At 37.3% G+C, this 13,578-nt stretch overlaps 1 protein-coding gene across 1 annotated transcript; it reads left to right on the top strand.

Moving 5' to 3' along the window:
- The first annotated feature begins 6,190 nt into the window (after positions 1 to 6,190).
- LOC127409708 (trace amine-associated receptor 1-like) lies at positions 6,191 to 7,201 on the top strand. The gene has a single exon (XM_051644456.1). It carries the CDS (start codon positions 6,191 to 6,193, stop codon positions 7,199 to 7,201), a length of 1,011 nt encoding a protein of 336 aa, XP_051500416.1.
- The last annotated feature ends 6,377 nt before the right edge of the window (positions 7,202 to 13,578 follow it).

The following is a 13,578-nucleotide window of genomic DNA, read 5'->3' as shown; positions in this document are numbered from 1 at the left end:
ATGTGATATCACAATGATTCTTGCCAATGACATGAAATTCTATCATTATGAACCATCTCATATGTCATATATTACTTGGCATCAATCTAAGAATTTTACCTTTATTGTATTGCTGCTTCAGCACATAAATAAATTCCATCTGACATACCTGTTCTTATCTGACCCAGAAATCCATGTGTGGAAAAACTGCATGAGTGCTCGTTGATCTCAATAGTTCTGAAATATTTCAGGCCAAGTATGACCTTTTATCAAAGCAGGACATCCAAGTACCATCTAGTCACCACCAATGTGCCCTCACTTTTTTCCACATTGAGCAATTGACACGTGACATAATGCCATATTTTGATAAATATGATTAATATAAATGATTCTCAAAGCTGTAAGCATGTCTTGAATTTTTGGCCAAACCATTTGGGGGGTGGGGGTCTCGGGTACTGAGGTTCCAAATGTGATGGTTCTTTTTGTTCCTTAATATAACAAAGGTGCTGAATGCAATTCCTTTTGGAATACAGGGTCTAAATTTGATATTGACCCAAAATTTAATAATGTTTTGTTTTAAAAGGGACATGGTTCTTTTGAAGTTCACATTATACATTCAGACATACCTAAACTGGTTTCAGTTCAATCAGTTCATGAACTCTGGTCTCTTTTGAAAGAAGACACATACAAGATTTTTGCCCAAAAGTCAGAATTAATTGAAGAAAAAAACTCAAATTGATTGTAAATTATAAATAATATAAATAATATTTTCCTAAAAACAAAAACAATATATAACACTTTCCTTAAAACACAATGAAGTCAAAGCCACAAGTCTTACCATGTTCTAGTTCCAATCTGAGGGTTATAATTCTCCTACTTTGAGTTATGGTGGGTCACAACAAATGTAATTGTGCCATGCAGATGCGCGTTTCAGTTGGGAAGCTCATTTAGCGCTTGTAAAGCTCAGAATGCGAGATGCATATATACTTAAATTTGCTTCGGTCTCACGCTGATGGACAAATGCTAGGAGCAGATTTGTCACTATGTTTTATTTGTTATTGACTCATGAGCATTTGAATTCAGTCTTGACTCGTATTTGCACAAGTGTGGACTCTGACTTTATCCCGAGACCAGTCGAGTCCCTTATAAAAAAGTATACTGTGAAAGCTTCGACTTATCTGACCAACATTTGAATGACAATATCAGTTATTATGATGTGTGTCCTGTATTTCAGTCAGCTGTGTAGAATCAGCACTAGTGATGCCCGATTCACAAATTAATAATTCTTTTGAGTTCTTGTGTTCTTGTGAAGATCGGTCTTGCCTTGAAAGAGTGAACTCTTAAGACATGAGGACGTAAAATGCATACAAGTTTTGAGATGTGCTGCGAAATGTAGATTGAATGACCAATTAATGATTTTGAGGTGATGACATCAAACAAGTGCACAAGAACATAAGAACGCAAAAAGAACAGACACTGAGGCACAGCCACTGTGTTTTCTACCCTTAATTTGAGTTTAGAAACCAGAAATGCATGTTTATTTTCTTAATAAATAATTATTAAGTGATGTGAATTAGGGATGGGCGATATGCAACAAATATGTTTTCGATATTTCTCTAAAAAAATATTGCGACATCCAATTACATTGTCTTTCCCCTGTTCAAGGGATCGTTGAATATTCTTGCTTTATTGATTTTGTTTTAAAAATGAAATTCATTTTTTGAAACCCAAAAACTTAACCCAAAGATATTTCTAAATTCAGATTGCACTTTGTTGTGTTCATTTAATTAAATATGTTAATATGCCGGAAGTAATTTCTGACTTCCGGGTTATGACGACCGGATGTGATTTGCTGCTCATGTTGTTCTTACCTGCTGCTACCATTAAAGCATGAAGTTCTTCGACTGGCTTTCATCTTTATTATTTTATTAGGAGTTGCAACAAATTGGCGAGGAGTATTTTGGATTTCTTGTAGCATACCAACACTTTCGGCAGATGGCTGCTGCTAACGTGCCTTTTCCAAGTTTTTTTCTGCCTTGCCCTGGTGGTCCTGCTGTGTCGTTCGACACATGACTGCGGATCTTTGATAATTATCTACTGATCCTTAATGCTACAGGAGATGCTTGGCCAGATGAATGACAGAGAGCTGTCCAGCTTCAATGCCTGGGCATGAAGGGGCAAAGGATGCTCTACACGCTGCCTTACAGAGGTACAACTTATAAGGCCACAGAGGAGGCACTGAAAGCATACTTTACCCAGAAAGCAAACATAGTAGCCGAGCACCATGCCTTTTGTAAACATTTTCAGACACCTCACAAGACAGATATGCAGTACAATATGTGGCTTCATGTGAATTCGGTGTCAGTGCCAATGAAATGAATCATGAACAACTGGTGGAGAATGTGCTCAGCCCACGAATACTTGAGTGACTTCTGTTAGAAACCGATCATACATTGGACAAAGCTGTCACGATTGCAAGCCAAATTGAATCTGCTGCCAATCAGGCTAAAACCATATAATTCTCACCACATCACTGACCCAGTACACGCCTTGCAGTACACAGTCAAACACAGACTGAAGGGGAGAAAGTTTAATATAGCTCATGTTTCTGCTCATGCTGGCAAGAGGTAATCGTGCTTTCACTGCAGATCAGAGGCTCATCTAGCGAATGCAGTGAACTGCCCTGCTGCAAATATCATGCAAGAAGTGTAAAAAAAATAAAAAATGGACATACTCAATGTCAGCACTGAATGTGAGGATTGAAAACAACAAAGCTTTGCCAACTGATGCTCATTTTGTACCTGCTTCCCTGCACTGGTGCTTGAGTGTGCTGCCACAGTTCCACCTGAGTTCGCCTGTGTCAAAAACTTCGTACACCGTGTAAAAATCAATGAAACTGTCACTCCAGTGTGGAAAAAACTTTGCCGTCTTCCACTCTCTGTCAGGAGTGCTGTGTCTGAGGACTTACATCGCCTGCTGAGAGCAGGTGTGATCGAGCATGTTGACACCTCTGTATGGGTATCACTGACTGTGGTCACGCAGAAAAAGTCAGGAAAAATAACAATTTGTGTTGACCTAAGCGAGCCAAATAAAGCAGTATTTGTGGACTCTTTTCCGCTGCCTCATATGGATGAACTGCTTTCTGCCCTAAAGGGTGCCACTGTTTTTACTACAATTGATTTAACTAATGCTTATACTAATTACCAAGTACCATTCTACGAGGACAGTCGCAAACTTACTGCTTTCATCACCCACGATGAACTGTTCCGTTTTGCCGGGTACCTTATGGACTGGCTTCGGCCCCTGGTGCATTTCAAAAGATGATGACCATTATCCTTGCTGGTGTGTCAGGGGTAGAAAATTACCTGGATGACATCATCATCTATGGAGAAGACATGCCTGCACATGAAAAAACACTCCAAGCAGTCTTAGAGTGCCTGGAAGCTTCTGGCCTGCAGCTTAATGAAGAAAAGTGCAGGTTCCGTCAGACCAGCCTGCTGTTTCTGGGCCACACCATATTGGTCAGGGGCTCCTTCATGATATGTTATGCATACAGGCGATTGTCAAAGCTGCTGCACCCTCTGGCACACCTACATTGCGCTCACTTACTTGAACTCATGTCCTGGTACAGTAAATTAATTCCTGATTTTGCCACTGTTGTCGCTCCTGTGTGTGCTTGCCTGCATGATATAAGTGGATTTACCTGGTCAAAAGAGGCACAGACAAGCCTGTTTGAAATCATACTGTTATTATTACAACAGCCCTGCTTTGGCATTGTTCGGCCCTGCACTATAAACCATCGTCTCAACAGATGCTTCAGACTATGGCCTTGGAGCTGTGCTCTTACAGGTTGGTCATAATAACATTGAAGGGACTGTAGCCTTGGCATAATGCACACTGTCTACTGCTAAACGTAAATACACCACAAAAGAAAAAGAAGTTCTTGTATGTGTGTGGGATGTTGAATGGTAGCGTATATACCTGTAGGGATGCCGCTTTACCCTATGGACAGACCACCAGGCACTAACAACCTTGCTCACCACAAAGAGAGTCAGTTGTGCTGGACTGAGTGTGGCAAGGTGGTATGCTTGCCTCATGTCATTTAATTATGTTGTGTCTGCCCTTACCTGCTGCTCCTCCAGAGGCTGTCAATGTGGTTGCCCCTGCACACATTGATGAGGCTGTTAAAGAGTTCATTACTTCACTTTCTGCTGCCTGTAATGCTGTGTCCACTACTGACTTTGATGCTGCTTGTTATTGTTGCCCTGAACTAACCAAACTCCATGCACAGTTGATGCATGGCCTCGAACACCAAAGGGGCTGGATCCCGAACTGTTGCCATACTACTGCACTTGATATTGAAATTTATATTGTTCTTACTTGCTGCTACCATTAAAGCATGACTTTCCTTGACCAGCTCTTGTCTTTATTATTTTAATAGTTATTAGTAGTTGCATTGCACTTCAAATGAAACGAAAAAGCAATTAAAATAACGAAGTGGTCTAAAAATCATATATAACTACCCTTCCAATTGCGTCACGCAAGTATCCATCTACAACAACATAAATTAAGATCTAAAAACAATTATAAATGTAATAATAATAATAATAATAATAGATTTAATTTGAATATAAATCAGTTTTAGGTTCAAGGTAAACTTGTTTAGGTTGTATAAAAATTGTATAGGCTGTAGGCTAAAGTGAACCTGCAGAATTGCATTCAAAATACATGTTAAGTGCGGACTGCTCCGTGGAAATAAAGTGAACTAAACTTCAAGCACCTCCTGAGATGGTTTGAGGACATTTGCAGCATTCTCATAGATGACACTATTCTTGCAAACAGTTTTCAAATGACTGATACAGAAAAGAAAGAGTAAGAACTCTTTACATGCGCATGTTCCACGGGACACGCTCCCTCTGCACGACTCTGAACAAACAGCATATCAGAGACACACATCGACTGCTTGTCTTTCATCTGTTATTTAAAATATAATACTATGTGTTTCTTAAAGTGCGTGTCTTTGTGTCTAACTGCAATTCTTGTCATGTGTCATTCCAAGACGTCTTACAGTTAGCCCGCCACAGTGGCGGGTAGATGATCAAAATTACCCAGTATGATATGATATAGGCTACACGCATTTCACGGGTGCTAATTTCACACCCTGGTACTATACTATATAATATATTTGTCGACATCCCAGCTCCATGGTTTTGTAATTTCCAGATAATGTCGATCATCGTCTGTCAATATGTGTCGCAATCGGCATCGGGATATTGTCGATATGCGATTACATCGTTCTATCGCCAAGCCCTTGTGTGAATTATTCTTATCGGTTAAAATGTATTTTGTGTTTCTAGACCCTTTAAGTGCCTTTCTACCAGCAATGCTTTTGTATGTCGTCTTTCAAATTGGTATGTTTCTTTGGCAGCAGGCAAAAGCTGTTGGTCTTGTGGCAAAAGTAAAGCTATTGGTTGTAGGTTTGAACCACACATGGGGTAGTGGTCCAGATACACATCTGTTTGTCTTCAACTTGTTGCAGCACCAGGAAGGCTATTCCAGAGGTAAGTAGTAGCCTATAGAAAAAAGCTCTAGCCTCTCTTGGGGATTTCTATTCTCTCTACTATAAAAAAAACAAACAATGTTTTGAGACCTTATTGGGTGTGATGCGATAGGAGATCTCTTATATATCGAGGGGCTGGGTGATTTGGCAGAAGAGAGGTTGCTATGAAACTGTTTGGCTATAAATCTGGCCTCTCTTCTCCGTGAAGTAACTTTTTGCTTCTTTGTGGGAGGAGAGGTAAGAACATGGGTAAGAGACTGTGAAACAGAAATGCCAGGCTAAAATGTCCATGCCAGTGAAAATATAAAGTTGATTGGGTTATTATACATAATAAGAATTAAGTATAGGGGCATACAGTAGAAACTAAGTAATTGAACTCAATAATATAACTTTTCTATTAATTCACAATTCAAATGACAGTAAGACTTAAAGGGAAAATAATTACTGTGCATGCGTTATTCATGTTCTAAAATATTTTATGCAATGATTAGATTGCCCTTGGAAATATTAGAAATTGTAAGTGTGTTGCATTTAAAATCCACCAAATCTGAGGCATGTAGTTCACCTGTACTGCAACTTAACTGCACAATGTTTGTTAAAAGCTGCAGTTAACTTTGCAATTCCTTGTTCCAAACAGGGAATCATCTATAAATGGACACCCAAATCAACATCAGCCAAAATGGAATCTTGGAAGAGCCCTTTCTTTGTTTTGAGTTTAGTAACACCTCTTGTCAGAAGCTTGTCTATCCTTTGGAAACACGAATAATACTTTATATTATTTTCAGTGTCTCTTCAATTGTCACCATTATAGGAAACTTGTTAGTGATTATAACTGTTATTCATTTCAAGCAGCTGCACACACCAACCAACTACCTCATCCTGTCTCTGGCTGTTGTCGACCTGCTTGTAGGAGGAGTTGTGATGCCTCCCAGCATGCTGCGCTCGATTGAGTCTTGCTGGTATCTGGGAGATTTATTCTGTAAAATACACAGCAGTCTGGATGTGACATTGTGCACTGCTTCAATTCTGAATCTCTTTATAATTTCTTTAGAGAGATATTATGCCATATGTCATCCTTTAGAATATTATAGTAAAATGACATCACATACCACTCTGTTCATGATTATTATTTGCTGGACTGTTTCAGCTACTTTGGGGTTCGGCATGATATTTCTGGAGCTTAATATTCAAGGCGTTGAAGATTTTTACTATGAAAATGTTGTTTGTGAAGGAATATGCATATTGTTTCATAGTAAAGAGGCAGCTACAGTAATGTCACTGACCTGTTTTTATATTCCTGCTTTTGTCATGCTCTGTGTGTACCTGAAAATATTACATGTGGCTCAAAGACAGGTGCAGGCCATCCAGAGCACTAACAGTCAATTAAAAAAAGAGGGAAAAGCCACCAAGACTTTAGCGATCATCATGGGGGTGTTTCTGTCTTTCTGGATTCCTTTTTTTCTTTGTAATCTTATTGATCCATTCATTGGCTACTTGGTACCACCACTGTTGTTTGATTTGTTTCTTTGGGTTGGGTACTATAATTCCACTTGTAATCCCATTGTGTATGCCTTCTTTAATAGCAGGTTCAGACATGCATTCGGAGTCATTCTATCTGGAGAAATATTTCAGACTAATTCTTCAAGGACAATACTGTTGTAAATGTGATATTACACTGATCCTTGCCAATGATATGAAATTCTGTCATTATCAGTCTCAGTCTCATCTGTCAAATGTTGCTGTGATACTGGATGGCAACAATCTAAGAATTTTACCTTTAATGTGTTTGTTTTCTTTATGTCCTCATCCCTGCCTAAGCAATAAATAAAGTCCATCTGAAATCCCTGTTCTTATCTGACCCCATAATTCTTATCTGACAGAAATGCCTTGTGGCCATTCAGGGTGCTCATTGATCTAACTCAATGGTTCTGACATTTTTCAGACCAAATACAACCTTTTATCAAAGCAGGACATCCAAGTACCACCTAGTCACCACAAATGTACCCTCTCTTTTTTCTCGCATTGGGCAAATTGACGTGTTTGAGTGCAAGTTGAAGGACTGAGTGACTTTATGCCATATTTTGATTAATATGATTAATATTAATGTTCCTCAAGGCCGTAACCATGTCTTGAACATTGGAGGGGCCCAAAGATAACCAACTGGGAGGTGGGGATTAGGGTTTTGAGGTCATAAATGTAATGGGTCTTTTTATCCTTAATATAACAAAGGCTCTGAATGCAATAACCTTTGGAATACAGGCTCTAAATTTGATAATGAAACAAAATTGTATAATTTTTTTCAAAAGATACATGGTTCTTTTGAAGTTCACATAGTGCATTCAGACATACACCAAATGGTTGCAGTTCATAGTCTCTTTTGAAAGAAGACACTTAGGAGATTTTGGTCCAAAAGTCAGGATTAATTGAAGAAAAGAAAAAAGCTCTAATTTATTGTAAATTATTTATAAATAATATTTCTCTTAAATATATATATATATATATATATATATATATATATATATATATATATATATATATATACAGGGTTGGGAGGGTTACTTTTGAAATGTATTCCACTACAGATTACAGAATACATGCTGTAAAATGTAATTTGTAACATATTCTGTTAGATTACTCAAGGTCAGTAACGTATTCTAAATACTTTGGATTACTTCTTCAGCACTGGTAGATTTTTTCACTTGTTTTGACTATAAAATCTCTGCCAGTACAGTAAGACAAAATACACATATTAAAATACATTCTCTGAAAAACCTAAATATCTTATGCAGTGTTGTTTCTAAAACAAGATCAATCAAATTGATCTTGTTTTAAAGATTTTAGATATTTTTACAGGAAAACAATAAAAAAAATTATTATCAAGAACATGATTTTTGCCCTAATATCAAAGGTCTTACTAGAAAAAAAGAAATTATGATCCAACATGAATTTTTTTGATAAAAAAATATGATCGTGCCTGGTAACATGTGCATGTAAAATGGCTAGAAATAGCATTTTAGCTTAGCATAAAGCTGACAATTTACACAAGGATTATTTCTATTTCTTCTGCTCCAAACTTACTTCAAATTTACTTCTCTGTCTGCTCGTATGAATGTAACACATCATAAGAAAGTGTTTCACCGCTGTTCAAATGCACTTTGGATCGCATCATTTATATGTATAAATGTTTTCCATCTGAAAGTACTAAATATTAAATGAAACAAATGACAATAAATTGCAAAGTAATCTCTTCAGTAATCAAAATACTTTTTGAATGTAACTGTATTGTAATTACCAATGATTTAAACTGTAGTGGAATACAGTTACATATATTTTGCATATATATATATATATATATATATATTAGGGCTGTCAAATGATCAAAATATTTAATCGCGATTAATCACATATTTTTTTTGTAGTTATTCGCGATCTTTATAAACATGAGGGGACAAAATATGCTTCATCCATATGTATTTTTCAGTCATCCACACAAAACATACCCCACCAACAGAGCTGAACAACAGAAAATGAACACAACACAACTCAATTCAAATTATGTACAAAATATGGTAGTTGTAAGCATCGGCGTCACCAGGTCATTTTTCCGGGGCTTCAGCCCCGAATGTTTTGACTGTAGCCCCGAATGTAATTTTAAATGTAGGCTATGCAATAATATGCTACATTTTGTTTGAAGTTCCTGAAGCCTTTTCTAAAAGGCCACTTCATAACAATTCATATTCAATTTGTTCACAATGTGCACACATTCATTACATTTTTGTACTGGTGCGCAGTCATGTTGGAACAGGAAGGGGCCATCCCCAAACTGTTCCCACAAAGTTGGGAGCATGGAATTGTCCAAAATCTCTTGGTATGCTGAAGCATTCAGATTTCCTTTCACTGGAACTAAGGGGCCAAGCCCAGCTCCTGAAAAACAACCCTACACCATAATCCCCCCTCCACCAAACTTCACAGCTGGCACAATGCCGTCAGACAAGTACCGTTCTCCTGGCAACCGCCAAACCCAGACTCGTCCATCAGATTGCCAGATGGATAAGTGTGATTCGTCACTCCAGAGAACGCGTCTCCACTGCTCTAGAGTCCAGTGGCGGCGTGCTTTACACCACTGCATCCGACGCTTTGCATTGCACTTGGTGATGTATGGCTTGGATGCAGCTGCTCGGCCATGGAAACCCATTCCATGAAGCTCTCTACGCACTGTTCTTGAGCTAAACTGAAGGCCACGTGAACTTTGGTGGTCTATAGCGATTGACTCTGCAGAAAGTTGGCGACCTATGCGCACTATGCGCCTCAGCATCCGCTGACCCTGCTCTGTCATTTTACGTGGCCTACCGCTTCGTGGCTGAGTTGCTGTCATTCCCAATTGCTTCCACTTTGTTATAATACCACTGACAGTTGACTGTGGAATATTTAGTAGCGAGGAAATTTCACGACTGGACTTGTTGCACAGGTGGTATCCTATCACAGTACCACGCTGGAATTCACTGAGCTCCTGAGAGCGGCCCATTCTTTCACAAATGTTTGTAGAAGCAGTCTGCATGCCTAGGTGCTTCATTTTATACACCTGTGGCCATGGAAGTGATTGGAACACCTGAATTCAATTATTTGGATGGGTGAGCGAATACTTTTGGCAATATAATGTATTAGCCTACACAAAAACGTGTACCATGACATTACCATGTTTTTGGACATGTACCATTACCTGGATGCACTATGTTAATACAATGGTAGGCTATATAAATATGGTAATCATAGAGCGATGTACCATGGTATTTTTTTAATTACCTTGAAGCTCCATGTAAATAAAATAGTATATGAATATGGTAATCATATATCAATTTACCATGGTAGTAATGTTGAAGTACTTTGAAACACTATGCAAATACAATGGTACATAAATATGGTAATTGTATATCAAAGTACCATGGTATTACCATCTGATACCATCAGAAATCACATTGTTATTGCCCTGATATGCTCTCTCTCTCTCTCTCTCTTTCTCTCTCTCTCTCTCTCTCTCTCACACACACACACACACAAGAAATTTGGCCTCTGATGATATATTCTGTAATTCCGTGTCTAGCTGCTGTATTTCTGTATTGTATTATGTGAGTTTTTATACAGCAATGTACAAATGAAATTATGTCTAAATGGGTATGGGTTTGTAGAGGTAGTAGTCTAAATCTGAAAAATAAAAATGTAAAAATAGTGACTTTAAATGTTGACACATGGGTCTGTATAAGTAAAATGTCTAAATATGAATTTACATGATTATTTTTTATTAATTTTTTTATGTGCACATACCGGTACGTATTGCACCATACTGTATACTTGTATACTGTATTGCACTAAACTGTAATATATTGTATCATGACTTTGATAAACATCATGTGAATAAGTCTTTTAGATGCTTTGTCTATGACGATATGCTCCGTGCATCTGCGGTTGAATAAAATATGAAGTAGCATAAATGTAGCAAGCTACTTTTGGCATGTAGCTTGTAGTGTAACTTGCTACTTTCTCTGAAGTGTAGCTTTTAGCTTAGATTAACAAATTTTTTGAGTAGTTTGTAGTTTAGCATGCTACATTTTTGAGTAGCTTGCCCAACTCTGTGTGATGGTTAATCCCAGCTCTCGTTCAGGGTTTTATATGAAGACATTTTCTGGTTTTCGTCCGTAAACGCTCTTGTGAGTGGAACTATTTTCTTCCGCCACAGATTCAGCGTCATGTTTTGATAGAACCCGAGCCTCCATTGCTAGTTCGAAAACGCCGCTTTAGAACTAGGAATGGAGGATTGCGATGCTTGCAATGCTTTACTAGTGCACTTACTGAAGGAAGAAAGTAGAGCGTTTGTGTGTGTGTATGTGTGAATGTGCGCATGAGCGAAAGCGAGTGAAAGATTGAAATAAAACAGAGAGATTGTGTGTTGGATTACCTGTGTTTGCTGCTCTCGTCAGAGTTTTCAGTGTCGATATTCTTGTCTATAGCTTTTCTGTTGCTACTGTTTTATTAAGTTGTGCTAGTCCGTTGACATCGCTATTTGTCAGGCTCGCGAGTATATGTGTATGTGTATGAAAAAAAAATTGTGTGGGTGAGAGAGGGTGAGGAGGAGTGCAAGAGTGCTTTCCAGTGTGGCTGATTAGGGCGAAATACAACGAAACACTTGCACATATTAAAAGTTATGTCTGATCATTTAGAAAATGTTGTAATCATCAACTCGCGGGGTTGCAGCTCTGTTGGTCATGACTCGAGTCTCTGTGCGTGTGTGTGTGCGCGCACGTGTGTGAGTGTTGTTGAGACAAGAGCAAAAGAGAGAGAGAGAGGAGTGCAACCATCTTATCTGCTGTTCTGTGGTAGCCTGTAGGGTTCTTTGAAATAACTGAATTAAATTGGCGAAGTGATATGGAACCATTATGGTGTCATTATCTGGAACTCCTTCATAGCCGTACATTTACTGGAAAATTATTTCACATTTTAGAACATCTGTCAACCAGTCAGAATCAAGCATTCAAAAGACCCTTGGTATAACATGATTTACTACCCTTATCTGTGTGAAGCTATTTCCAATATTACAATTTTGTTTCCATGACAAGGTAACACTGTAATCCCAGTAATTTGAGAGTCTGCCTCAAAAACGACCATTTAAACAACTTTACAGCTCATATAATACACAAGTTTTAACAGAAAATGAATGTAAATGCTTTTATAAAAGGATAAACTTTAAATTTCTGCCTTTAAACCCTCCAAACATTGGCCCTGTTCACTACCATTCTAAGTGCTTCACTGTTACCTTGATTTTTGCTTTTTTTTAAAGAAAAGTTAATAATCATTATGCCACAAATGCTGTCAATGGAGCTTAACTTGTATTAAACCCACAATATTCCTTTCATTCTAAATATATTTTGGAATTTTATTTTTTAAACTTCTCCTGTGTGGCCTGGAACTGATTGTTATTGCTTAATTGCAAGGAAAATATGTTAATTCGGTCATTAAAACCACCTTGCAATGTCTGGACTAAATACAATTATTGTTATTTTCTATGAAGATGAGCTGTGCAGCAAAATGGGACATATGAAGATGCTGAAAATTTTTGGTTTATTCATCTTAGGCCACTTCCACACTACCTCCATTTTCAGTGTCCTTAAGTCATAGTTTTCTAAAGTATGTGGTAATGAAGAGTGTTTTTGAAAGACTTTGTTTTCAGTGGAGGAAAATAAACATAGTAAAATGTACACTATGTGTTTTCAAATAAAAACATATTAGTGTGGACATGGCCTTAAACTTAAATGCTGCTATAATGACAATTTGGGAAAAGTGCAACATGTCACAGATTTATAGCCAACATAAAGGCAGATTTGTATGTTGCAGAAATGGTGTTGTATTGTAGAAAGATTTAAATATTTGTGTGTTTTATATATGCATGTCAAGAAAGAAAGCACATATAGACAAAATGTTGTTTTATTTCATGCATTTTACATCTGTTTGGTTTGTCAGACATCATTGATATGAGGACATAGGTTTGTTGGCATGATGCTTAAGAAAAATGTAATTCTCTTTATATGCAAAATATTATTAATAATAATAATAATAATTAGAAAGAATGGACCAAAATGGAATTTTTATAGCTAAATAAAGTACATAAATACAGTTAATAAGTTGCACATGTTTATTTTTTTTTTTTACAGGGACAGAGTAGGTGAGCTGCATAATAAAATGCATGTGATAGTTAAGGTTAAAAAAGACTTTGTATAACAAATAGACGCCTGACATACAACTAATATGGCATGTTTTGTCTTCACTTTTACCTACTGAATCATGCAATGTACCTATAACAACAGAACAGCTATACCTATACATTAGGAATGTTAATGACACATGCAGACAATTCAAACATTCTTACAAATACAGAGAAGGACAGAATGTTTATAAAATATGCAAAGAACATTTAGAATGAATATAAGAAATGACACTGTACATAAAATGTAATTAAAATGTGCCTTTAAATTTCAAGAATAGGCCTA

The sequence above is a fragment of the Myxocyprinus asiaticus genome, chromosome 19, assembly GCF_019703515.2.
Source record: "Myxocyprinus asiaticus isolate MX2 ecotype Aquarium Trade chromosome 19, UBuf_Myxa_2, whole genome shotgun sequence".
NCBI classification, from domain to species: domain Eukaryota; kingdom Metazoa; phylum Chordata; class Actinopteri; order Cypriniformes; family Catostomidae; genus Myxocyprinus; species Myxocyprinus asiaticus.
Note: the sequence above shows the minus strand (reverse complement) of the source record. Positions and strands in the feature narration are given on the sequence as shown.

Bases quoted from the DNA above. Each gene is read 5' to 3' on its own strand.
- LOC127409708 (XM_051644456.1), top strand. From the start codon at position 6,191: ATGGACACCCAAATCAACATCAGCCAAAATGGAATCTTGGAAGAGCCC.